Raw genomic sequence first — 27,411 nt, forward strand, 5'->3', positions numbered from 1 at the left:
CAAGACCGTGGCAAGACTGACAAGCACTTCACCTGGGTCTCGCTCCTCAAACAATGGCGCCAACTGTCTTCATTCTTCAATATCTCCTTCCCCTTTTTTTCATATTTGGATGGGTCATAGCATGACATCAGAGTTCCCTATGACTAGCCACACGACACTGGTAGATTGAGAAATTCTTTATGCACCATCTGCAGTGCAAAACATGCACCACACGCGATGATTGGTTTAGATATGAGACCGGACAGCGACATAAAACAAAAAAAAATTTTTTTTACCCAACTCCACAGGTGAGCCAATCACAGCACACGGTGCACAAAGAATTTTTCCTGGTAGATTAGCACACTGATTGGTGTTTCAAGCTTTTAGGTAAACCCTCGGCTGGCATAATTTCCAGGTAAAAACCTGGAGGCCGCCTGCTCGGCCCAGCCATTTGATAGAGGCCTCTTCGACTAGATTGGCCATGAAAAATAGAACAACTTTTTTTTTTTTGGGGTAAAGAAATATAGAAAACAGCTACTGTTGAATGTGATAAAACTATCGAGTTCACACTAAGTAGGAACATCAAATAAAGAGGTGGATAATCCTAGATTACCTAAAAATTAAAGTGATGTAAATCAGCTAACAACAGAACAAGAACTTCAATAGTTAGTATTCATTTACCATTAATTTTATGCATGCTAGTGACCTATAAATAGACAATTTAAAGATGGAGCTCAAGATGCGTGTAAGTTGATGCATTACCATGGAATCTATAATTGCTATTCATGCCATTGATATCAGAAAGCTTTTTCTTCCTTTTGCTTCACAGAATAAATCAGATGGCAGATGTAGATTAGCTAATTGGATGGAGAGTGGATCCCATAAACCCCAAATCATTACAAGGTAGAATCCTCCCAAGCATCCCTTCATGCTGTTTGAGGATTCAGTGAAACAAGCAGCACCGACGACCATAACAAATATCAATAGCCACTAATCGAAAGGATCTGCAGAGAAGTCAGGCTCAGCTGGTTTTTGTAACTTGGGCATGTCAATGCCCTTGATTTTCTGAGCTCCTTTTCTTGTGCTGGCAGCAAACTTTGAAGCCAGAATCATCACCCCAAGATTCTGTGTAGGAAGAGAAGGGTTAGTGGAGCTTGAGTTGCTGTCCTCTTCCTCCTTTCCAGTCTCATCAGTAGCTTGTTCATCTGACTGGGATGAGAATGACTCCGTCATGCTAAGATCCTTAGCCAACTTTCTCCTCTTGAACCGATGCCAAGCTGCCTGAATGGAGCAAGCTGCCCAAGTTCTCCAATGGTGGGAATAGAAGCGGAAAGTGTGCTGTAGTTTCTTGCTGTGAAGCCGCCTAAATTGGTTGGCAACAAACTTTAGGTCTTCTGCTCGCAGAGCAAAGGCCTCCACTTCAACAAGGGCTCTTACGGTGCGAGTAGATGAAGGTAAGCTGACAGATGACTTTGGAACCAGAGCCCAGGCAAGCAGTTCCTCACCACAGAAGTCCCCCGGTCTCAAAGTTATGGAATTAAAGAAACCTGTTCGGCCCCCATTTGTAGTGGAGCTCTCTAATCTCCCACGGATGATAAAGAGCATTTCTGTCACAGGGTCACCCTCTCGGACAATATAGGTACCTTCGGTGCTCAAGGAGGAAACCAGACGCTCACATATGGCATCAAGAAGCTGATCATCCATTTGTGAGAAAAAAGGGACCTGCAATTTGGAATTATGGATAAGGAAAAGGCTTGTAAACAATAGGAAATCAGTCTATATATGAAAACACATATCATAAGATGAACAGCATTAGGAGTCACCAAAAATGAACTACGGATATCCAACAGGGTGACATAGGTTTTCAGACCCTGTTTACCTTATTTTTTTCAATAAATAAGGTTATTTTCATCAGTTGAAACTAATACGTGAATCCTTACAACTATCAAAGTCTCAATAATTCTGACTGTAGAAACTTTTTTACTTTCTAACCCAGATCAAATCTATGCACAAAATAACATTAACATATAATTTGAAAAAAAAAAAATCACACCCATGACTAATAATAAACAGAGCAATCTGTTTAGCATATCTTCCATGCCTAAGATACATCCTCTACTTGTAATTGCCAAATTGTATACTATTTCCCCCCTTCTTCCCAGGTCATGAAGATTCAGACTGCACCTCATACTTCCCCTGCATGTCTCGTTATATGATGCTATCCTAGAATTAGGACACCATCACCACTCCACCACTACTCCTCCCTGATGACATCCTCAAAACCAACCCCTTCCTTCTCAACAGTAAAATTCTCTACCAGTCATAGCTGCAGTGCCGCAATTCCCACCAATGTCAGGAGATCAAATCTGGTGGCTGGAGAAGAGTTATAGGGATAATATTGGATTCCCTTCAATCTTCATATTTTCTCTGATAATTTTGTTTTCAGCTTTAAAATATATCTTCCTGATAATCATTACAACTTCAGCTTATGTGCCACTCCATGAACAGTTTAAGCTTGCAGGTAATTTGTTGTGCTAATATAATAACAGACCCACTGAGATCTAAGGAAAAAGCCACAGTTTCAAAGGGGAAAAACTTTCTGTGTTCTGGTGCATAGGGGTTAAGTAGTACTATGAAGTCCAATTATGACAAGGTCCGAAATAATTATAGTGTGTCATAAATGGAATTCAACCTAAAATTGCCGATGGCTGCTTGCTTGCTCTTTAGATTTCCATTTGCATTAGATTTGGCATGCTACTCATACCGAAACAGAAAGTAAATAAACCCTCGGGCAAGTTTCAATACGTATGAACACTTGACACTTTAAGTTGGCTAAAATTCAAGTAAAATCATGATCTATTTTATGATAAAAATGGATGATGCATTTATGTTAAGTATTTCATCAAGCATGCCCCTCTCTTTTCCCCTTTTCTGAAGACACAGAGGGCATCAAAATAAATATAAAGTCAAATTCAGATGTCTTTTAGGAAGGCAAAGTTGTCTGCCATAAGTTGGTACCAAAAGGTGTCCAGGCTGCATGTATACAAACAATATTCGAACAGCAGAAAAAATTGCCAAGGAAACAAATCATTTTATTGTGACATAACTTGCATATTTTTCATAATAACACAATCTCATTAGCTTCTCATTGAAAGGAAAGAATGGTAATTATTTACTATGGTGACAATTAAAATTTTCAATGATTGAGCAATAGACTAATATATTCTCCCCTGATGTTGGATCATAACTAGCCTTCCTTGAAAGATGTTAATGAAGAAGCATGATTAGCATCTTATGGCAATACAAGCTCGTCCATGTCATTACATATATGACTCAGTAACTGGATGAGAAATTCTGCTAAACATTTTTTTTTTTTTTTGATTGTTGGAAATATGAATCAACACATTTTAATTGCACGAAATTCCATTGGTTAAGTTAAGGCAAGGTTGTAATTGAGATGCTCAAAACACACAAAGAAAAAAAAAAAAAAAAAAAGAATCATAGTAACTAACATTAGGATAGAGGAAGTTCCAAAAGAAAAAAAGGATCAAAGAGAGAACATGTATCTGAAAACAGGTGAACAATGGCATTTTACATTGGATAATGCTTTTTATCTTCCATATCTAGGATCTAGGATTACTTAGATAAGAAATTATCAATTAAATGAACTGTCTCTCCATAGTTTACAAAGAAAAAAGGAATCCGAAGGTTAGGTCTTTCCCTCCATGAGCAAAGGATGACCTCTGCACCTTCAGTTCAGAAATAATAACTTCACATGAAGCAAAACTGATGGACTCCTTCAAAGTTTAATGCACATCAAGGTCTTTATTTCTTGCAGAACATGTATTTTACTTCTACTATATTCTTGGTGGCTTCATGTACAAATGTACATGCAATCCTACTAGCAGACACACACATACATACATATGTAATATGTGTAGATACAAGTAAATGGTATCAGAAGGGAAGAACTCCAACAATACCAGTGTTCCTATCTCTTTTGAGATCTAGATAAAAGATGGGGTTAACATTATACCCGTCGAACAAGGTCCAAGCAGAGGTGACGTTGAATATCTCGTCGAAGGTCTGCAGGCAAGGATTGCAGCACACATTCTTCATCCACGCCTCGTGTAGCAACCCACTTATATTGAACAAAACGTCTGACTCGTTCCCGCAGATCATGAGGAAGCTGGCGATGTCTCATCCACTCTTCTGTATCTCTTCGCTTTAGCCTCCACTCTTCAAGCCTTACAGTCATAGATTGCAGGTAGGTCTGAAATATAATAGAATTTTATAGATGAGAGAACAGTAGTAATGTTGTGCAACGTAGAAGCCTGAAACAAGCAAACAGGAACCCTGATTTTCAATTTTAACCATTTCATGGTTTCAATTTTAAATCAAATAGGGAAGCATGTGCCCAGCATGACACTGCATGCCATGATACATACTATGCCAGCACCAGACCAGCATGTAATACCTCAAATATATACAAGGTGAAGCAATGGAAGTATAAGATGACCCCAGATATGCATGTATGGTGCATAACATGCCAGTTTTCTGGTTATATGGCTAAGGATGTTATAATGCAAGTAAGAGAAATTCTTTGTGCACCACGTGCAGTGCGCAAACGTGGTTGGCTCACGCGTGGGCCGGGCAAAAAAAAAAAAATTTTTTTCCTGCACTGCTGCGCGGCCCCTGCGTGAACCAATCACCGCACCCGGTGCGCACGTTCCGCACCACATGTGGTGCACAAAGAATTTCTCATGCAAGTAAATGAGCACTGGCACTGTAACCATAAAAAAGATACATAAATCCACCATGAGGGGAACGAATCTTATATGCAACATAATAAACTCAGACAGAAATGCAGCATAAAGGATATAAATGCAGATACTTCCAAAAAATTGAGATAGAATACCTTAAAAGCACAACATCTATGAAATGAAAATTTTGTAGCAAATGGCAAGCAGCCAATGCCTCACCTAACAGATAATAGCAACCACAACCAAATCAACCAACCTTACATAGTTTGGATCACCTTTTATGAACTTATTGCCCACAAATTTCATCCAGGATTTGTTAAGTCACCCATCCTTTTTAGCACTTGCAACCAAAAATCCAAAATTCTCTCCTTATCAGGCCCTTCCTCCCCTCCTCTCTCTTACTTTGAGAAAAGTCACCTCCTGTTCATTATTTAATTATATGTTGGCATACTACATTAAAAATCTGCTTCATAGCTTCTAGCAGCCAACATAATGTAATGCTCCTGGATTTATGCGTTGACTAGATCATTAATTTTAGGCAAAAGTATGCAAATAGCCCCTCAACTTTTTCAAATTGTGCTATGATGCCCCTCAACTAAATACGTTATAGTTGATGTCCCTTGACTCGTAATACGTAGGCTACAAAGCCCTTCCATCAATTCTCACCGTGAATTTGCTAATATGATTTTATTTTAATCCCTAAAATCATCCAAAAATAATATTTTAAAATTTTTTTAATATTTTTCTTGGTAAATGCTATGATGCTATAGGAATTTTTCTTTCTTTCTTTTCCCTCGGTTCACCTCCGCCTCCCTCTACTTCTCCACGCCGGCCCTCCCATCCACCCGCGATCACCGCCCCCGACACCATCGAACCTCCGCCTCCCTCGCTTCTCCGTGCAGGCCCCCTTGTCTGCCAGCGATCTCCGCCCCTCCACCCTCGACATTGTTGGACCTTCGCCTCCCTCTGCTGTTCCGCACGGCCCCCCCGTCCGCTCAAGCGCCCCCCACTTCTCTCTTTCGTCCAGGTGGAGCGCGCGACGATGGCTAATGAGGCGGTTGACGATAACGACGAGGCGGTGATCGCACGCGCGATGCCTCCCGTTCTAACATCGTCTCCATTCTCCGCGCCTCCATCCAGACAGACAAAGGCCTCGCTAGTGTGGACGCCCGCCTCTCCATCGGCCTCGACTCCTTGGATGCGTTCGTCGAGGCAGTGGCGCCGCTCTAGTCGCAGGCCATTGCGACAAAGGCCCTCCACACCCGCATCAACTGCACCATCTCCTCGCCCTCTCCTTCCTCCGCATCTTCGCCCTCGTGGAGTCGCTCCAGTGCCGCCTCCTCCGCCTCTCCAAGACCTCCTCCATCCCCCATCTCCTTGACTTTCTCGACTGCGTGGACCGCCTCCACGAGGCTATCGCCATCGGTGACGGTTGGGTGCAAGCCGGCAGTCCAAAGGCTCCATGAAGCGGTGGAGTTCCTCAACCGGACCAGGGCCACGAACCAATTCCGCATCCACCAACTGAGGGAAACGATGGAGGCCCTCAAGCAGCTCTACGAGGCCGAGGTCGACGGCTTGCGCTACGATGGCCCCCTCGACGATGCCCTTCACCTTCACAATGACTACAAGGCCATCCTCGACCGCCTCAAGCACCGCTCCATCACCGCCCACGTTCCCGAAGGCGACGTTGGCTCAACCGATCCTCCACCTCCTGTTTTGGGCTCTGATCTTAAGATCGAGGCCCTCCATCGAATCTCCGAAACCCTCGCCTCCAACAACTGTCTCGATATATACATCGATATCTTCGACAAGGTGAGGTATCGTCGAGCGACAAAAGCATTGATGCGGCTGAACTCGAAGTACTTGCGGACGTACGCCCCGAAGGAGATCGACAAGATGAAGTGGGAGGCACTCGAGGCGGCCATCTCCCTCTGCTTCTCCCGACGCCCGCCGGTCCTCAGCCCATAGCCAAACCCCCCTGGCGCCCGCAGCTCGTCCGTCCCCCAGCCACCTGTGAGTCGTCCGCCCCCTCGCCCCACCTACAGCCACCCCCCACACCCCCTGGCCACTTGCGGCTCCTCCGCCGTTGGCCCACACACCACCCCCCCAGCCCGTGGCTTCTCCTCTACGCGCTCCCATCTGCCGACGGTGGCCCGCGGCTTCTCCACGATCTTCTCTCCTCCCAGCCTCCGACGCAACACCCATCCCAAACAAAGAATAGTTGATGTATAAAAAAAAATAAAGCCAACGACCGATTAAAAAAAATATTAAAATATATTAAAATATTGATTTCGATTGATTTTAGGTATTAAAATAAAGTTACGTCAGCAAATTAATGGTAAGAATTGATGAAAGGGCTTCGTAGCCCATGTTTTACAAGTCAAGAGACATAAACTATAACATTTTTAGTTGAAAGGCATCGGAGCACAATTTGAAAAAGTTGAGGAGCTATTTGCATACTTTTGCCTTAATTTTATGGTGGCTCAAGTTCTTCGTTCCACATATTTTGCAGATTTCAGTAAGCCAACAAATTCAAAAACTAGTGACTGATGGTTTCAGTTCTAGTGTTCCTTTGAATATTTTTTTCCCTTCAACTAAAATCATCTTGACGAGAACACAGAATGTAATCTGCTAAATAACCCCTGTTTTTGGAAGGCAGTATTCTATTTTGTCATTCATAAGCTTGTGTCCACAGACAAAACTGTTCTTTTGGATTCTCTAAACCTTTCCATTCTGCAAAGATGTCCATATTCCAATAAAGGCACATAAGATACAGCAAAAATTTCTAAAAAGGTAAGTTGACAAAGGAGAAAATCAAGAAAACAATGGCTATGTGCATAAAAGTTTTTCAGTGAAGAGCATTGGGATTATCATGTAAATGATGCATAACAAGACAATTTTTATAACATAATCTTCTACGTGCTGTCCGATATGGCATGATTGTTTCTCCAAAAAGTAACATGCTAATATTGGATTTTGAATATCAGTAATGAAATCCTGATGAAAAAGATTTTAATAAGTAAACAGTAACATGTATGATACCTGTAACTAGCATACAACATGTGAGTGCAGATAATACTACCTATAGCACACTTAAAACAGACAAATGTCCATAAAAACATCCAAACTCTTGCCAAAGTCAAAACCCATATGATTCCACTCTGCATCATTGTCTACATGCTGATGCCAATACAATTAGTAACGAATATACAGAGAAAGGTGCTGAAAGAAAAACCAGAAAGTGATAAATTTTGGTCTAAGAATAAGTTACTAATGGCAAAAAGTGAATTGGGGCGCGCCCTCAAACCCTCTGCTTAGCAACCAGAGGTTCTGGATTCAATTCTTAGGTGGTGCATCTCCAAAATGCCTGGACCTGGGTAATTATAGTGCAGGTGGGTCTTCCTCCCTTTTTCTCTCTCTCAAAACAAGACTCCCAAGATTCTTTGGTAATTGATAGCACCCAACTATGTCCAGAACAAAATCAAACCTGTGGTTTGCACCTAGTGAATGCATGTATGAACATGAAAAGAGAGACAGATTGTTGGTCATCTTAATTACAGTCCTGAAGAAAATTTATTAAAAGAGATATAAAAATGACCTGAAGTAATCTAGTTGCTAAGATCAAAGGCAAAGTACTGACTTCATGCTAAACAATATGGCAACATTCAACTGCTCTTTTATAACAGCTATCCAACACTACAACAATTCAGGAATCAGATTCATGTAGACTTCACTAATTAACTAATAACTTGAAAATGTTGAAAGAAGTAACATGATGATCAAATAAAGGAAAGTTGGAAATCTGCCTATTTTTTACCTGCATGTTTCCAATTAAATGTGCAAATAAGACAAGGCCAACAATGGCGATGAGTATAGCAAACAATGTCTCCCCAATGAAGGTGCTTGTAGTCAAATTCTGACCATACGAGCTGACAACAGAAAGACAGGTACATGAAAATTCTTAGATAACATGTCGATTAAGAAGAATTATTGAATAACTATGATAGACATTAACAAATTAAATCAACCTTTTCTTTGTTAAGTCATGCCATGAAAACATTCTTGTGAAAATCTTGCACCAAGGCAACCAAAAGGGAAACTCATAAGTAGACCAAAGGGCACATTTTTTTTATCCAGTATGGAATAGACTTCAAAATGCCAGTAAAAATGCTATAATTCAAGTATACCCTTGTGAGATTTATCAATTGCAGCCTTGTGAACCCAACCTATTGGTTAAGTAACTGCAATCAGCTTGCTTTCCCTTAGTTTTTCAAGCTAAATGAATAAAGAAAGGAAATGATTTCCAAGAACCTGACCTCACAATATCTGCAAATATCTCATTATTTTCTAAGAAATTATGTAGTAAATAAGCAAGATTTGACTAGACTGGAGAACAAACAAGAAGATATAGGACATCCAAATGAACTATACGTGATTGTAACACCGTCCATATCACTCATGTTTTTGGAGAGGGTGAAGGGCGCGCCTTGGAGTGTTTGGAGAAATGACCAGAGAAAAAACCATATGTTGGCTTTCATATGCCAAGTGTTTCAAGAAATGACAAAAAGAAAAAAGGAACACCATAACAATTCCACATTGGCTTTGATGTGGAGAAATACCGTGAACCAAACAAAATCATACCTCAGATTTTGCAAACCCCACCAAAGGCAATAGAAATATTTCTTTACGAACCCCGAGGAGACAGCATCATTGGTTAATGCAGCTCCAAAAATGCCATAGTTGAAAGAAATATTAGAGTTACTAGCATCACAGTTTGTAAAAACAGACGTCTCATTTGCCCAGATTTGCCGATCACTTCGGCTGGAGGACTCACAGTCCAAAAAATTAAGATTGCATAATGGTGTACCCTGAGTGCCATTCTCCTTCTTGCATTCTGATTTCCAGCATGTTGTCTGTCGTTCAACTGATAGCAAGTACCATGATGCTCCTAAAACCTGAGTAGATAGAACATAATTCAGTAAACGACCTTAAATTAGATGTCGACCAAACATATTGAATATAATCTGCAAGTAGTATCATCCCATTGTAATGTCCAACCACATCACATTAGTAACTTATGCAAACTAAGTAGGGGAAAGTTACATACATGGCTGGCTATCATGTAAAGTAATAGATTGTATGCAGCACCTGCCCAAGCAGTCTTTGTAACAACACCAGCTGCCTTAATGATTTGGTAACTTAGCGGAAATATGAGATATAATCTTGGAATATATTGAATTAGAACAATCAGAGCAAGAGCATTACTATCATGATCAGCCCTTGAGTTTCTACATGCAGGTATCACTAGCCAAATAACAATCTGCAAAAGAGAAAGAAAAGAAAAAAGGAGTGTCAGGGCAACTGTCAGCTTTCAAAACAGAAGGAGAACCTAATGACAACATCTACTCGTGTTTACAAGTTTTGAAGTTCAAGAAATATTCATAACAGGACAAATTCTCTTCCAGATAATCTTTTATGCTCCATGAAGGGTAAGCTTGAGGTTTAGGCAGACCCTACATATAAGGTTTTAATAATGCTGTTATCCCATTATAATATTAGTTCAGAGAAACTGCTATAACCTTGTGGTGGATCCCGTGGCTGTTATTTACCCAAGTCTGTCTAGAATGAAAGTATTTGAGATCAAAATAATGTCACTTAATAGGGTCTGTTCATTGGCATTATAACAAACAGACAGTTAAAAATTATCTTCTGTTCACTGTACCTATTTCCAATTCCTTTTGTTCATAAAAGTAGTTTTCACATGCATGACATTGTCTTGCATGAACAGAAAAACAACCTATCAGAAATTCATCTTACAGCTATCGTCCATATTTTTGACTAGCCAATCAAGCTATGCAGAACAGCAGGGTTTGTTAGATATCAAGACATGAGCATGTAGGCTATCAGCATTAGGGGCTCTTCCAAATCTTCAACATAGTCCAACAAAAGGAAGCCTAGGCTTTTGTGCAGCTGTGGATGCACTAAATTTAATATATCTTGCAGGGGTTTGGAGCAGTGGCAGTCAAAGATTACGTGTGATATCCTTTCAGCAATTGGCCAGCAGTACCAATTTTGTACTACATTACTCTTTCGATTAGGTCCTAACTCATTCTCCTTTTCATCTTTTCCATAGTTGTCCAAGGCTCAACTTCAGTATATAAGGAAAGGATTTAAAGAACATAGATCAAGAAATGTTAGAAAAGGCAAAACAGAGAAATAAAATGTAAATGCTTGCAAATTTAGCTTTCTATCAGTTATGTAACACATTATATATGACTTGAAGACGTATGAAGAATTCCTCTCTAACTTGTGCTTTAAAGATGCATATAGCTTTCTAAATCAAACCATGTCTTCATCGTTATTCTTGTTATTGACTAAATAAGAATAGCTGTCTAGCTTGAAAATTATGAATATTCCCAGTGACATTCATGGTCACATCACAGTCTACAAGTAACAGGAAACAACTAGTTAGTCAATAATTATTACAATGTTACAAAAACATAACCCCAACAGGAAAACTTTGATTTTGCTTCATCAGAGAAGTGTGCTCCAACTAAATGGTTTTACAAGTCAACATAAATACAGAAGATTACATTCTTAATTTTGATTTTGTTACAGGTTGATGTTTTCATCATTTAGAGTCTGGGTGCACTGGTGCTTTTGGCATTTTTTTTCTTTTATGCATAAAGGGTTTGATGAAGCTCCAAAATAAAGAAGCCCTTGCCTCAAGAAGTTTCCTCCAATATCTTAGACACCCATTTTTCCCTTACTACAATTTGCTTAGTCCTGAATCTAATCTTAAGCGAGACGCTAATTCTTTTCCTAAAAAAGCTACAAGAATGTTCCTTTAAGGGTTACCATATTGTAGCAGGATGAATTGTTGAGAAGAAAATAAGCAAAGAAGCAAAGCATTTTCATGCACATGAGGGTTATTTTCAACAATATGAACACTAAACTCCATGGTGAAGCTATAGAATTTTGCTAAATTTTATAAATTTCATAAAATTTGATTAAACTATACCTACTTATCTATTTTATTTTATTTGAAAAATGTATGTCCGTATCAATCTGCTTCTTGCATTTCATATACAGCTTATCTGAGTGATAACATCTATAACACTGAAATTTTAGAGATAAAACACAGGCAATTCAATAATCTTTGTAAAGATCCAACTTTGAAAGAGAAGCGAGAAAATACCTGGGGTAGAGGCAATGCAGCTGCCAGGTCTACAAAGAAATCGGATCTCAAATATCTCCTAGCAATCTTTTTAGGATTCATGACAAGCTCTCCCCGCCCAAACACCCTAGAACTCGGTGCAACATAGGCGGTCCGAAACTTTATAGCTATGTGCAGTACATAGAATAAATCAGCTAGCGTCCGGAAAAAAGTAACAACAATGCTCAGACGATGGTCCATCCTAATACATGAAGTTTGATTGCCCTTTCTGACTGAAGGCAGATAGAAATATAGAGGATCTATAAAGAGAGCAACCAAGCATGAGACAAGGAAAACCCGATTCCATTTTAATACAAGGTCACTTCCTGGATCAAGTATTCGCTTTCTCCATGGCTCATGATCCTCAGCAAAAACCTTGGACTTTCCCGAACCAATTCTACTCGTTACATGTCCTCCAGCTTTTGCGATCTGATAGGTGGGTTTGGCTGGGTTTTGCTTCTCATCAGGATAGAACCTATATAACAAAATGCACATCAAAACCAAAATAAACCTTTGAACAGGATCGATAGATTAGATCAAATGATATGTCTTGCTTGATCGTGGGAAACTGGACTTGTTAAAAGAAAGAGAGGCTTTCTTCGATTCTAACAATGAGTTCGATATAACAAATCCTGGCTTTTCCTTCACTCGTGATTGCATCAGAAAAAACCCAAACCCCGGAAATATAAGGTAAACCCGTACAATTAGTAGCAGTTAAATCAAGGGTCTCTTCAATTTTTTTTCAGTTCATTCTGTAAGACAAAATCAAGAAACCCTAGTAAAGACTATTGCACAAAGAGAATCAAAAGAGGTTGTGCAGGGTTTTAATTTTCCCAACGTCATAACCACATCAAAATCAGATCCTTTTATTGGTGTTTCTTTATATAAGGAAATCAATAAGTGTTTTTCTACTCTTTATCTTGCGATTCTCTCTCAGTTCGTGAAAAAGCATAAATAAGAGAGAAGTAGGCTGCAGGTCTAGTTCATTTCAGGATGCGAAAAGAATGAAGTCACCGATGGCTTCTGCCGGACTCCAATCCTTAACCTAAGAACCACATCAAGATCGGATCTTGTCAACTGCGTCTTCCTGAGAAGAAACAGAAAGAGCATTCCTGCACTCACCTTATGGTTCTCTCCCTCTTGAGCTCCATCTCATCATCAACTCTCTTCGAGCCAAACATCGCGTCGTATCTCATCGAACTCACGGCGGATCTACAGAAGGAGGCGGCCTCGACATCGACCAAACTCTTGAGCAAGCACGGAAACCCTTGCCATCGATTCGAAGAGGGGGCGCAAGAAAGCCGATCGGCAAACAGAGCAAAGATGACTCCTGTTGCTCCACCGACAATTTATCTCTTTTCTCAGCCGGGAGTGGGTCCAAAAATAAAAAGCAAGCTTCTGGAGGCCAACATAAGTCGGCGGTGGCGTGGGAAAAAGAAACTAAGAGAGAGGACAGAAGAGAGATCCTCTGATTCCAGACGGAAGGGAGAAACGGGAACGAAGACTAGGGCTTCAAAGGGGAAAGTTTTTTCAAAGAAGTTCTACGTTTTATTATTATTGTTTATCTTTACTTATATTATTCATATCACTGCAGGCTGTTTCTTCTTGAGAATGATTAAAAAAAAAAAAAGGCTCGGAAGGGAAGGGCAGGTGGGTAACGGAAGAAAGGAAGAGTAAGGCTTTGTTATTTATTTATTTTTCATTATCTTTATAAAAAAAATGAATAAAAGCAGACTACGAAATGGACACAGAGCGTGGCTCGCTCGATCTTGAATCGAGTTTCTTTTAAAAAAATTCCCGACTTCACGAGAAGATATGTCGGATTTTCATTGACTGCGGAGCAACGTAAACATAATGTCACGAGTGACGAGGCACGGAGGGACGCGATGCCCAGATTCGTGGATTACCTATAGGATTTTTTTTTATAAATAATATTATAAAAAAATTAATTAATTTTTTTATTAACCAACTTATCTATATTCTCACAGATTTCAAGATGGATAAATTATTTTTTATGGATGTATTTATCCATAAAATAGAAGAAAAATTTTATCCCAGGGATGGCTAAATGATTTTCCCATCAATCGGTAAAGTGATCTCTTAATTTTATTCCTAAAATATTTTTTTCTCATTTCCGATGCCTCTATCGTTAATGCCTAATAACTCAGACTAATAAAATATATCTTTATTAGAAGTTGATAATTTTATTATTTAGGATAATTTGGTATAGACTAAAATTTAGTTTGGTACAAAAAAAATTATTTAGTTTGGTACAAAAAAAATTAAGCTTTATAAATAAATCATCAAATTTGACCCAAGAAGTATAAAGGGTATTATGGAAATATGGATAAAGTTTAGCAACTTACCCGGAAAAGTAATAATGCAAAAGAACATGGGTAACAGATTTCAAAACCACTTTCCCATGTATAAAAGAACATAGGTAAGTTATTTTCCTGTCTAAATGTTACCTGAGAAATACTTATCCAGAAAAATATAGTTTCATGGGTAAATTTTTTACCTACAAAAGAACGGCCCTTAGCGTAGATTGTGTTTGGTGCCAGGCAATTTTGAAAGGTACCGTGGATTATCTTTACATAAATTATCATCATTAAATTATAATAATTTAATTATTATATTAAATATATTATAATAAATTTATTAAAAATTTTAATTGATATATTTGATATGGTAATTAAATTATTGATAATATAAAATTAAAATTTTAAAATATTTTCAATAATTTTATCTGAATGTTTTTTTTTTTTTTAACGAGAAGCGGTGAAAGTGGTGTGGATGTGGTGGTAGCATAGAAAAATGACGGACCGAAAGGTACGAAAAACCGCAGGTACTAGAGAGGAGTGTGGAGGGGACGAGCACATATAGAGTCATGGAAGTGGTAGGGACAGACGTAGAGCCATAAAAGTGTGGAGGATAAAGACGGAGGAGCCATAAGCAAAAGAAAATAGAGGAGCCACAGATCGAAGGCGCACACGGAGAGGGGTGGGAGGGAGAGAGATTTGGGCAATGAATTTTGTGTGATTTTTTTTAAGGATAATTCTGTCCAAAATTTTTATTGCAATATTATCAAAAAAATGGTAATTTAGATAGCCACTACTCTCTAAGACAGTCTCAATTACCACCCAAAAAGTATACCAAATATAGCAATTCAGATTATCATATTAAATTGCCAGCAATCTGAATAGATTGCCAGCTACCAAACACAAACCGAAGTTTATTCCTAACTATATTATCGTTTTCAAATTAAAACTTATCGTTTAAATCTTTCTGATTGGCTGCTCCCTCCTCTTAGCAAGCTTTTTTAAACTTCGATGCTTCTGTGCAACCTGTAAGATTGGAATTGCGTTTATTATAAGATGCTCATGATCTCTATTACTAACTCAAGGTGAATGTCTCTCCGATTGCTCTATGCCTCGTAATGAACTTTTGGCAGCTTGAATGGGCTTAAAAGTAGCCACTCAATATTTCTCGAATAAAAAATTCTTATCGGAAGGAGATTCTCTAATGATAATTCATTAAATTATCCATCTTTTTTCATGTGAAATTGCTAATCTTCCGATCTTCAAAGACTTAATAGCTCTCAAAAATAGTCTTCCAACTTGTTCTATCTCTCGTATCAAAAGAGAACAAAATCAAGCTGTAGATTAGTTTTCTAAATATGCTCTAACCGGTAGTTTTTGCTTGGCCTTGAAAGATATGATACCATCTGTCTTGGCTCGAATTTTGTAAAATAATAAACTTCACAATGCTCATTTCATCTTATGAGCCAACAAGCATGCCTTTGCTATCTGTCTTCGTCCATGCAGGCATGTTGTTTTCTCCAAAAAGCAGGTTTGTATCGTAGCACGCATTATGGCACATCATAATGGGGTTGGTAATGACATCCTTTGCTCTTGAAATTATACTCTACTTTCATTTAAAGTACTTTCATGATTTATCAATTGTTGGGAAGACTTTTATGCTCAATTGTTTGTACTTTCTATGCTAAGGTGGCCAGCTATGATTATTCCTCTATTGTTACACACATGCATGAAGAGGATGGAGTTAACATACTTTCTTTCAAGCCTATTATTAAAATTATAGCCACTTTCTATGAAGACAAACTATCACCAAGTATATACATTTTGTTCAGCCATTTCAAGACAGATTCAATATTTATGATGCAAGCTCCCCTTCATGTCATGGTTTTCTGGTGGAAGCAGTTTAATATATTGCTAACTCAACTGCTTTTCCTTTGCTATTCTAGCATTTATAGTTTAAAGCAGGTCTCTCAGGATTACTGCTACAGCACTCAATTTATACTCAACTGTTACAAGTTCAGCAGCTTTTCACAACATTTGACTCCTCGCATATTCTCAATGGCATATTGCGGTACCCAAATATCAAATCCTGCCAGACTGTTTACCATTCTTCATATGGTCATTCCATCTTTATAAGGTTCTGCCCACAGAAAAAGCTTCCACACATCTCTCTTCCAAACATTCAAACCTCCACAGATGAGCAGGTTATTGAAGACTCTACGAAACACAGCTATATGCCGTCTAATGCTACAAAGGTACACCCAGCTAAAAGGAGCAGAAAGGGCCTGTTATTATGTGCTCAAGGTCTCCTTTGGCCTCAATGGTTGTTTAACAGGTTTCAAGTAGCGGTGGGAGTGACCCTTTGTTGCTTCAGAATTCAATTTACTCTCATGTTGCTGGATGCAGTTGCTGTTTCTATTACAACAGTTACCTGGAATGGAGGCCAGTATGATTATAATACATTATGGATCATGGATGAACAGTCACAGTTGGGAGGCACTTGCTGGTGTTTCAAATACAATAGCTTGATCATCAATAGTTTGGTCTCCCTCATCAAGCAGTTGACTCAACTGTTTGCTTGTTGCAGCAAAGCTCTTACAACAGGGGGACTGCATATTGACTATGAGGTTGCTGTTTTGGATCTTCTTTCGTTGTTGCCCGTTTTCCTTTGAATTTGTTTCAGCTTCTCTCCTATTGTTTCCATATCTTGCAATGCATGGTAAAGAGGCTGCTGCTTCTTCATTGAGTTTTGGCTGTTTGCTCTGCTTATCTTGCCGCTTTCTTTCCTTACGTTTCAGTGTTTCTCTGTATTACAAAATTACAGTGTTTTGATTGATATTATAGTGCCTATTTTGTTCACAAGATGCTGATGTTCTTTTTGGACTTATATCCTCAAACTTCTCAGTTATAATTCAATTGTTCCTTTTACCAAAAAAATTTTAAAAATTAAAATTTAACTCAGAATAGATTAATCAATTCTGAACTTTTTAACTCAGAATAGATCGGTCCATTAATTCTGAATCAAGAGAAAAACGTTATTTTATTTGCCTTTCTAAATGTCTGTTCAACTTTTGAAATAAATAAAATATAGTATATTACCATTTTTTGATAACTCATATGTTATACGCTATGGTAGATTGGAATGAAATAAATGAGGTTAAAAAATCCTAATTACTCTGGAGCCAAACATGAATACAGCATATCCAGAATCAACGGAATATATCTACAAAAAAAACGCTTAAGGCTGAACGGGAGTTAGAGGCCCTTGCAAGACAGATAGAAGTAGCACCAACACATACCTGCCACCGGGTTGGATCAAACAGATATATGGATCGGATCAGATAGATAAAAAAGATTGAATCGGATTAAATCGAATAAAAAACTCATAACATAAATATTATAAAATATTATAATTTTTATGAAAAATTTAAATTTAAATTATATTCGATTGGGTTTGAAGTAGGATATAGTCTTATCTATATCCAATCTAAACTTGCTTTGAATATTTTTTTTTAAGACACGTATTCACCCTGGATTTTTATTGGATTGGATAAAATGTACCCCCTTCAAGTCAGGTCGGATATCCAATGATCAGCCAAAATTGCCATCACAGCACCAATTAGGATGGCCCTGCATTTTTAGAACCAGCTCCGAGAAGATATTCAGAAACCAAAACTTTGCCAAGCCTTCAGACCCACGAGCAAATCTTTAATTCAGCTCCATGTAGGAGGAATTTTTCTTTTTAATTCAACATCAGAACCATAGAGATTGATACTTCAAAGCCGCAATTGGCATAACCCATCATAGCCTTCAGTCCTAAGAAAGCAATTAAGAATGAACAGGGGATTTATGTAAACGAATGGCAAATGCAATCCCATATAAAGCAACACTAGAACAACAAACTTGCAGCACCGCTGATAAGACTGTTACAGAAGAAGGTCAACCAAGCCGCAGCAAACAAAGTGAAACCAACTTCCACACACATCCCTATTCAACCTAGTTTTCTGAGCAACCGATGCCCTTCCCCGACTTCTGTAGTATCCATATCCACAATCAGAAGAGAAACTTGTTCCACCAAGGAAAGACACCAAATATGATCTTGTGAGTTATAGCTAAAGTTGTTTGTGGCCAGACCACTATCTCATTTAGAGTACTTAAAAACATCAATAAAGCCAGGTAATTTAGTTTAGCAGCTTGAGGACGGTTGAAAACATAGATTAGCATCAAACTTTGTAAAAAGCTAGGATTTTCTGCAATGCCATATAATTCAATGACATTCCAACCAACATTGACTGGAGACTACTGAAGCACCCAAACCAAACATAGATTAGCATCAAACTTCATAAAAAGCTAAGATTTTATGCAATGCCATATAATTCAATGACATTCCAGCCAACATTAACCAGAGACTACTGGAGCACCCAAAGCTCCATCTTAGCGCATTAGTATTTAAGGTTTATGTGGACGGTTCAAGCAAAAAAACCAAAGTGATGTTGAATTAAAATGCAAATGAAATGACCATGTGAGAAAATGAACTTGAAGGGGCAGCAATTTTTGTTAAGTGATAAAATCCTTCTTGACCATTGATCACCAATGACTCAATAATGAAAACACAAGACGATACAGCCCACAACCCAGCATGGACTTTCATTCCCAAATGTTCAACTACACTTTGCAGCCGAAGAAAGAAGCCAGATCGACCCTCCAATAAACAGGATGCAGTTTTAGGTTTTTCTCACCTTCGAAACTGCGAGTGAGCGACAATCCAGCAGACCTGTAGGTCTAGGAAGTAAATCGGAATTGCCTAATTTTTTTCAGAAAACATTTGGGTTAGTAGCTCCTCAAACCTTCAAGTGAGGAAGGGAAGGGCCGTTACAAGTTTCGAAAGAAGCAGCATCGCAGCTGAAGAATATCAAGCACGGAGAAGCATCTAGAGCAAGAAGCAAAGAAGATATCGCAATTTGTTCGAAGATAGCAGGTGAGTGCGAGCGAAGAACAAAACCACGTCGTTAAGCAGGACCACCCATCCTCAACACACAAAAGAAAAGAAGATATGGATCTTAGTTGCATTGCATCATCCCTATCATAAATCTCCCTATTCCTTAACACTACAAAAACCACAAACTATTTGGCATATGATAGGAGACATGTATAGAAAGGTAATTAAAGTTAAGTAACTTATCCAAATTCAAGCAGTCGTTGCTGAGTGTCGCTCAAATAGAACACAGTTCACAGCCAACAAAGCCCACGGAGCTATTGTTGAAAAAGATGGAGTATCAAACCATAGTATCGGTGCTCAACTCCTACTGCGACGCCTATATCTGGCAGCAGAGTTTCTGCACAACAAGCACTAATCATAAATCACTTCATATGACAATATGAAACAAGTGATAACAACAGTTGCCTGTCATAAATCAATAATCAGGTGTCATGGAATTAAGCTCACCCATTCGCATACGGTGATTCATCACGGCCACGGCGATATGGTGGTGACCTGCTGTAACTGCGCCCACGAGGTGACACACTGCGGCGCCTTGGAGAGCGGTCACGAGGACTGTAGCTCCTGCTTAAGGTCCATTAATTATTAGCATAAAGCCATCATAATGTCCATCTGCCAAGTGATGTGCACAAGAATAGCAGCATTTGAATTACAATAATTTTAAGTATGCCATCCCACACTCAGTTCATTGAAAATGGTCCTCTAATGAAGAAAGATATCTTAAACTCATTACCATTCAACAAATTTACTACTTTCATATATATGCACCTATGCACCTACAAAAAAAACTAGGTCTTTAGAGTAGAATGTAAAGAAAAACCAGAACATACATTCCAGACTTTTACCTAAACACCTAGTAGGCTAACTCAAAAATATTATTCCAGTGACAAGTCCAGTATTGCATGTATACCACAAGAACTGTTTAGGAGTAACATTGAAGCATCCTGTTCTTACTTCTTCAAGTTTTTGATGTCAAAGAAACATACATAAACATACTACTTTACTTTCCCTCATCTTAAATACAAATGAAGCCCCTCCAGTGGATTGAGAAGTTCCTATAACCCCATGATGAGGATATTGTGCAAATAAGAGAGTTTCAAACTCTTCAATAGCTAATTTTGATTTATCAGTAGTTTTCATAATTCAATAAAAATCATGGTAAAGTTACCAATAAGCAAGGAGCACTTTTCGATCATAGCATATGCTGTGAGTTACTTTTAATCATTCCCTGTGAATTGTTCAAACTGGGTAGCTTACCATGTGAGTCCATCCCAACACAAAAGTGGCAATATAATTTAGGGAGTAACAAGTTCAGGACTTGTGAACAGAGAAAATCAAGATGGCATTAGAGAAAATAGAAAGATGAGATTGAATATATACATATATATATATATATATATATATATAGTGGTACGTGCGCTACCTAGTGAATATTGGATGAATAAATCTTTGTATTAACACATCATGAAATAAGAAGAAACATTTCATCAAAAAAATATCCATTTATGACCTGAGAGTTTCCTATAATTTTTCAAAATCGTGATCAGCATTTTGTTGGAAAAATTTCACCCCAAGTAGTAGAAAGATACTTCAAGAAAGACCTACACAAACTGTCCTAATCATAAAGAAAAGTACCACATGTTTGGATTAGCCATGCTGAGAACATCTTTTTCCCCATTATTCTCAATATTCTCAATTGAAATAACTAATGCACTTGTGTGACGTAGAGAAAATTAGCATGCAAATTATATTTACCACATAAATGTGAGTCGCACGCAGAAAGTTTGTTTGTCAGAAGTTGTGTAGGTGATAACAGTTGGCACTTGGCACTGTCAACTACCTATTTGCCTGCATGAACCCTATGACCCCTCATGTGATGAACAACTAAGGTTACTAAGATAGCATATATCACTATAGACATGAGATTGCTAAATACTGGACCACATGAACCCTGTTACCCCTCATGTCATGAACAACTAAGGTTTCTGAGATTGCATATATCACTAAAGACATGAGACTGCTAAACAACAAACAAAAGTGCAAATTGGATTGTGTCATTGTTGCTCCAAATGGCAGTTAACATGTGACACTGCTTATATTCTTTATTACCTTCTGCCATAGCTTGGACTCCTACGATATCTGGGACTTCGGCTACGACGCCTTCCACTGCCTAATCCTCCAGGACCTATTCGCAAACGGCATTCACGGGCAAAGTGACCAGGCTCACCACACTCATAACACTTCATATCAGAACCTCCATAACGGTCACGACCACGGCTGCCACCACTTGAGTTATGGGACAACTCAACTCTCCATCCATTCTTACCTATTGCAAAAGAATCCCATAGTATGAATTTTGTTAATGTACAATAATTTTTTGCATGAAATGCTCTAACAATATCAAGCAGGCTTCAGTCAAAATAGCACCAAGTCATAGACAGACAAAGCAAAGGTAGTAAAAATATTTGTCAAAGCTGACAGCTGACAAAATCATAGCTTAACATAACAAAACATATTTCTCACCTGCTCATAAACATTTCATACATCAATCCAGACAAACTGAATAAAAACACATATATCACAGAGCCTTTGAGGCTTTGCATGAAGTATTTGCACATAAAACTTCCAAATGCGGTATCCTGTATCGCAGCCTCTGACTACTCTGAGATACTGCTGCAAAAGTGTCTCCATTTTATACTGCAGCTCACCACAAACAGAAAGTTTTTAAATCATGCATAAATGCAAACAAAACTATTCCCCACCTATCTTAGTTGAGTTTTAATGGTCCCACCAAGTCAATGAAGGTGACCTCCTTCAATATGGTTAGTGTGTGTGTGTACAACCTTCCACCCCATGCTCTACCAACCTTGAGCATCAGAATGCATCAAAACAAGCATCAATCAACTTGAAAGATTGCCATGACCAAAACATGCTCCACACACGGAACAAGAGGCTTGACAAACTGCTATTTTGAACTACAACAGGCAGAAAAGATTGGACAAGAAGGAATGCAATTAACATCTAAAACATCTAAAACCAAAATCAAATAGGCTCTGATTTCTTTATTTAGATATAAGAGAAAGACCCATAAAACATTTCAAAAAACTGAACAGGAAACTGTGAGTGGATGCTTTCATGTTTATAATATGAATATGAAGTCATAAAGGAAATACTGTTAAGAGCTTTTCTGAATTATGATTGCCTTTTGCAGCAAAGAAAAAAAGTAAAAGGAGCATGAAAGGCCTGAAGAACAAAGGAAACACTACAACAAACAATCCAAGCTTAGTCAAAAACTCATAAAATATACCATGAGAAATATCACACATATTGGTTATTAGATATTGTAGTACTTTATAAAGAATAAACAACAATTTACTACATGATGTTTCATATCCAATCATATTTTCTATATAAAATAAATATAGCACTATTATTATATGACTTTGATTAAATAGTCACCTCAACAATATGACATAAATACCAAAATTTAATTTACTTGTTAATACTTGTAAAAAGCTAAGAAATTTATTTGAATAGTCAACAAAAAGCTCTAGAAGTAATATTTTTGTACTGTTAAAGCTTGAGAATTAAATAATATATGTTCATAGTCACAAAATACTAGCATATTTGATGAATTTCACTTATATTAATGTCAACTTCAGCTTAAAATTGTCAAAATTACACAAATAAAGAACCCATATAACAAAGAAATACTTTAAAATGTTGTATAATGATTTTTCTTGGGTTTTTTCTATTTTCCTTTTAATTTTTTTCTTGAATTTTAGATTGAAACTATGACACTTGGAGTGAAACTTCCAGAACCACCAAAACTGCCACAATGAGAACTCCATGAACCAAGCCAACACCAAAGCCGAGACCAAGTTTTCGAACCTTGGCTGGTAGAATGGGGATAAAAATGAGAAAAATGAAAAGAGAGTGCCAGATCTTATGATTCTCATGGAGTCAGGGAGTTGTATGGGCTTTAAAATTCAGAAGAGTAGTACATATTTTAGAATCTAGAACAAGCAAAGGTTCTGAATCAGAAGGATGCATGAACACATGACTGGACCAGGCTCTGATTGAATGAATTTAAGAGCAAATTCTTATCAGCTCTCAACCTGAACCCACTGCTCAACAAATCAGTACTAAAATCCAAGAACATAAAGTCTCGAAAGAATGGAGCGTGCCATGGAACATGAAGGCTAGATAAGAGGAAAGTACACCAATATGATTAGTTGCACTTTAAGCTTATGTTCCAGAGCATAACCATACAAGAGGAATATTATTCGCAAAAGAGTTAATTTGAAGTACAATCCCAGAATTTCAACAGTGTAAACTGCCTTCACAATTTATAAGTTTCAAGATAAAATAGTATTAAAATACTAATTATTGAAAATGGAGATGCCAGGGGAGCAATATAACAGTTCTAACAATTACAGCACTATATTGACTTGCAATTGTTGGTTATACTAAATAATATTCCAGAATACAGCAACGAGATAACATAGAAGTAATGATCTGCCTGCTTATTAAATGTTATACAGAAAAAGTCATCCTAAAATCAGCCATTCAAGATATATTTGATTCATCCACAGAGTATGTATGCTATAGCTACAAAGAATGAAGGTCAATGACCTATTAAAAATAGCCTGTCCAGATAAACATTTCAGAAGAAAACAATGAGGTAAGTTTCTAAAACAATGGACTATTTCATTAAAATCAATGATTTTATCCAAGTTTCCAAAGCATTTCAATATAACATGTAACTTGTCAGTGTACCATCAAGTTCACGAATTGCATCCTGAGCATCCCTGCGGTCATCAAAGTCAATGAAAGCAAAACCCGGTGGCTTCCTAGCAACCCATACACTGCATCAAAAAATATAAGTTATCTAAACAATACAGATTCTAAAGGGGTGGAATTCCATGAATATATAATGCTTTGTTACTAAGTTACAGGAATGACATTCAGCTGAACAGGGAAGAAGAAAAAGCTGCCAAGACAATGTGAAGCAACTGATAACTCAAACAAATATCTTCTTAGAGACTGTTTACTTCTCTAGATACACTCGTTGCCTTTTAAAAATGATTCAGTTAAACATGTACAGTAAATATCTTTTGCGATTGTCTAACATATAAAAATATGGCAACCTGTTCAATATGTTAATGGACCACCTTTCCTTGATACAGAGCAATTTTTATAACATCAGAAGCTAAGACAGAAGAAATGTTATCATTTAAAGGTTTAAAAAAAAGAAAAAACAAAAAGAAAACTCAACTTAAATTTTCTCTATATGTACAAGCAGTCTAATAATAGTACAAGGATCAAAATTGATACTCTGCATACAGCAATGCTCTACCAAGGTTGCTTTACTATGTATCTGCCAATTAGCCTTCTTCTTGCTCTTAAATATCTGTTCAAGTTTTTTAAGTCTTCAAGTTCTCCAACTAAATTTATCGCAAAGTCTTACATCAACACAGTCTAAACATGGCATATAACCTGTCTTGTTGGTATATATCAATCATTATCCATTTATCATCTCCTTTCCTTACAAAAATATTAATCTTCACAAACAAAGAAGCCACAAGAGTTCCTATTGAAAAAAGTGGCATGGTGCATATACCCTTTCTCCAATATCACTGACAAATGATTCACAGACTTACGACAAACAATATCATCACAAAGGTAGAAGCAACAAGTGAAGATGATGCAAACAAAAGAAGGATGATGAAATTTTTTCATCAGCCTTTACTTCTTGCTAGGTTTCACCAAGCCTTGAGCATTATAAGTGTACTGCTTTGGCCAAAGCTCTCAGCAAATCCATGAAGTGGGCATGATTCTAGAGGCAGGTGTGGGTTAGAGAACATCAACTGGAAGTGTGTGTCTCCTTCCTTCCCCACACGTTAGCTTAAGGTTACGAGACACTACATAACACAAATACCCAAAAACAACTCAAGAAACTAGAGAAAAAAAAAAAATCCAATTAGTACATAAGGGGAGATCGTAAATGAAACAGATCTAGTAATTAAACAGCTTTAAGCACACGTAAGCTCCAGATGAGTAAAGCTAAGTCCCGTGCTAAATAAGTCTAAATTAGCATCTAAACAAACAAACAAAAAAACATATAAGATAGAATTGCAAAAATTAGAAAATATAGAATTCCTGCTTAGTTCTGTCATATATATAAATCCATTCTGGCCTTAAGCATGTTACCTTCGTAAAACCCCAAACACCCGAAATTCGTCTTCAAGTTCCCGGGCAGTAGCTCGCGGATCCAAATTGCCGACATAAACACGAGCCATCCTGTGCAAGGATATCTACTAGCATCAGTCAAAATAATATACAAGTAGCCACATCCTGTAATCCGTGCAGTCTAATATAGGAAAAAAGAATGAACTAATCACATTCAACAATTTGTTGGACATTAGAAACCAAGTTTCATCCAAGATCGCAATTTTAGGAAACCCGAAAGCAAACGACGGGAAAAAGGTAAGACGATAAAGAAATTTACGGGAGAAACAGCGGATCGCTGAATCCAATCGTTCGGTTGCAACAAAATACCCAAAATATAAGTTCCTGATTGCTTTCCCCTCTTTGTATCAATCGATCAAATATATTTCTCTATAACATTAAAAAAAAAAAAGAAAAATAAAGATTTACAGAAATTATATCAGAAATATCTTAAAATTTCATAAATCCGGAAAGGATGCTGAGATCGCGAGCTCCTGCCTCTTTCTCGCCGCAAAGATTTCTGGCAAGGGATCGATCGAGACTATTCTAGGGTTCGATGGCAAGAGGGTAGATCGCCGAAACCCCAAGCCGAGGGAGGTAAACTGAGATCGATAAAAAATAAAGAGAAAAGAGATCGTTGCTTACTCGTGAAGAATATATCGAAATCGGGAACTCTAGGGATCTCTCGAAATCCTGGCGACGGCGACGAGGTCTCCTTCCACCGATACAAACACTATCCTAGCGTCTGCCTTCTAATTGAGAAGGGGAGACGTAGACCCTGGTCCCTGGCTCAAGGTGGAGGCGGGTCGAGTAGACCCGGAGTCGACCGCCCGTGGGTCGGGAAAGTTCTTCTAGACCGGAGCTGCAACCAGATCATGCGTAGGTTTTGTTCAATTGGACCTAATCCACAAGCTGACACGTGTCTCATGTAATTCAGATGAGAGATTGGGGGTTATGTGTTTGGTCATAGACCTGTTAATTGGTTCGAGGCAACTGGCAACAGTGAGCACCATCATAATGATAGCGACAACAACGGTGAAGGAGAGACGGGAGATTGGTGACAGCGATGGCAATAGGCAAAGTCAAATTTGGGTTGTATCTTTTATACGGAAGAATGGTTACTGATTTTCTTGCGCAACATCGGTCTTTTGATCACATATTTTATAGATCTTAAAGCATCCTAAATTTTTCATTCATCTATCTATATGAACCATTACATGATCAATGATGATTTGCATGAAAATGAACTCTTCTTTTGTGCAAAATATACAATCTCTTTCTTGCCCAGCCATGAAAGGTGGAGGTGGTGTTGATAGAGGATTGCTGAAGAGAGCGCAAGACAATTCAGAGAAAAGCCAACCATAGAGTCTCTCGAATCTTATGAAAATCCAGTTTTAAAACGTCTACCAGTTATCAGCAGTACCGCAAGGGATTGAGAATGCACGGTCATGCAGTAAACAGTACTTCTAGTAAACGAATATTTGGATTCCATTAGCAATAGTGATCCATGACGGCCTAATCGCATGACTCCACTTCTAATGTTGTAGCACTAGGGTTCCCTTCCAACTGCATTTGCTGGGAGAACCCTAAGCGTGCCAGTAACCAATTGTAGTTCATATGGAGGATTTTTTATTAAAATTGTTGGGACAAACTGACTGACTCCCAAATATCGATCAATCTTCAGTCAAATCCGACCAACACCCGACTCTATCCACCAAACAGACGAACGACCCTAAAAACGACTACCGACTGAATTTCGACCAACCATGGCCGACCGACCGTCTTCGTGACCGATTCACCATGGCCGACTTACTACCTTCATGACCGACTCACTATGGCCTACCGATCGTTTTCATGACCGACTTATCATCTTCATGACCGACTCACTATGGCCCATCGACCGTC

General features: G+C 38.2%; 2 protein-coding genes and 1 pseudogene across 5 annotated transcripts; 1 reads left to right on the plus strand and 2 right to left on the minus strand.

Moving 5' to 3' along the window:
* Positions 1 to 719: 719 nt before the first annotated feature.
* LOC105050775 (probable cyclic nucleotide-gated ion channel 14) lies at positions 720 to 13,654 on the minus strand. Of its 2 annotated transcripts, XM_010930921.4 has the most exons (7): positions 13,081 to 13,645; positions 11,941 to 12,433; positions 9,850 to 10,062; positions 9,384 to 9,697; positions 8,560 to 8,671; positions 4,016 to 4,252; positions 720 to 1,701 (listed from the first exon to the last, which is right to left on the minus strand). In XM_010930921.4, the coding sequence occupies exons 1-7, from the start codon at positions 13,152 to 13,154 to the stop codon at positions 970 to 972; spliced, it is 2,175 nt and encodes a 724-aa protein (XP_010929223.1). In that variant the 5' UTR covers positions 13,155 to 13,645; the 3' UTR covers positions 720 to 969. The 2 variants fall into 2 exon arrangements, with proteins under 2 accessions (XP_010929223.1, XP_010929224.1); XM_010930922.4 differs by lacking the exon at positions 9,850 to 10,062 and having other exon boundaries at positions 13,081 to 13,654.
* LOC140859666 (exocyst complex component EXO70I-like) lies at positions 5,505 to 6,208 on the plus strand (annotated as a pseudogene).
* A 5,153-nt stretch (positions 13,655 to 18,807) lies between the features above and the next one.
* On the minus strand, positions 18,808 to 26,349 carry LOC105050774 (serine/arginine-rich splicing factor RSZ21). Of its 3 annotated transcripts, XR_833090.4 has the most exons (7): positions 26,152 to 26,349; positions 25,489 to 25,578; positions 24,055 to 24,143; positions 21,385 to 21,601; positions 19,723 to 19,839; positions 19,124 to 19,626; positions 18,808 to 19,050 (listed from the first exon to the last, which is right to left on the minus strand). XR_833090.4 is itself a non-coding variant. In XM_010930918.4 (6 exons), the coding sequence occupies exons 2-6, from the start codon at positions 25,575 to 25,577 to the stop codon at positions 19,530 to 19,532; spliced, it is 609 nt and encodes a 202-aa protein (XP_010929220.1). In that variant the 5' UTR covers position 25,578; positions 26,152 to 26,349; the 3' UTR covers positions 18,808 to 19,529. The 3 variants fall into 3 exon arrangements, 2 of the variants coding, with proteins under 2 accessions (XP_010929220.1, XP_010929222.1); XM_010930918.4 differs by having other exon boundaries at positions 18,808 to 19,626; XM_010930920.4 differs by having other exon boundaries at positions 18,808 to 19,612; positions 26,152 to 26,348.
* Between the last annotated feature and the right edge of the window lie 1,062 nt (positions 26,350 to 27,411).

Source organism: Elaeis guineensis, chromosome 8 (genome assembly GCF_000442705.2).
Source record: "Elaeis guineensis isolate ETL-2024a chromosome 8, EG11, whole genome shotgun sequence".
Taxonomy (NCBI): Eukaryota; Viridiplantae; Streptophyta; class Magnoliopsida; order Arecales; family Arecaceae; genus Elaeis; species Elaeis guineensis.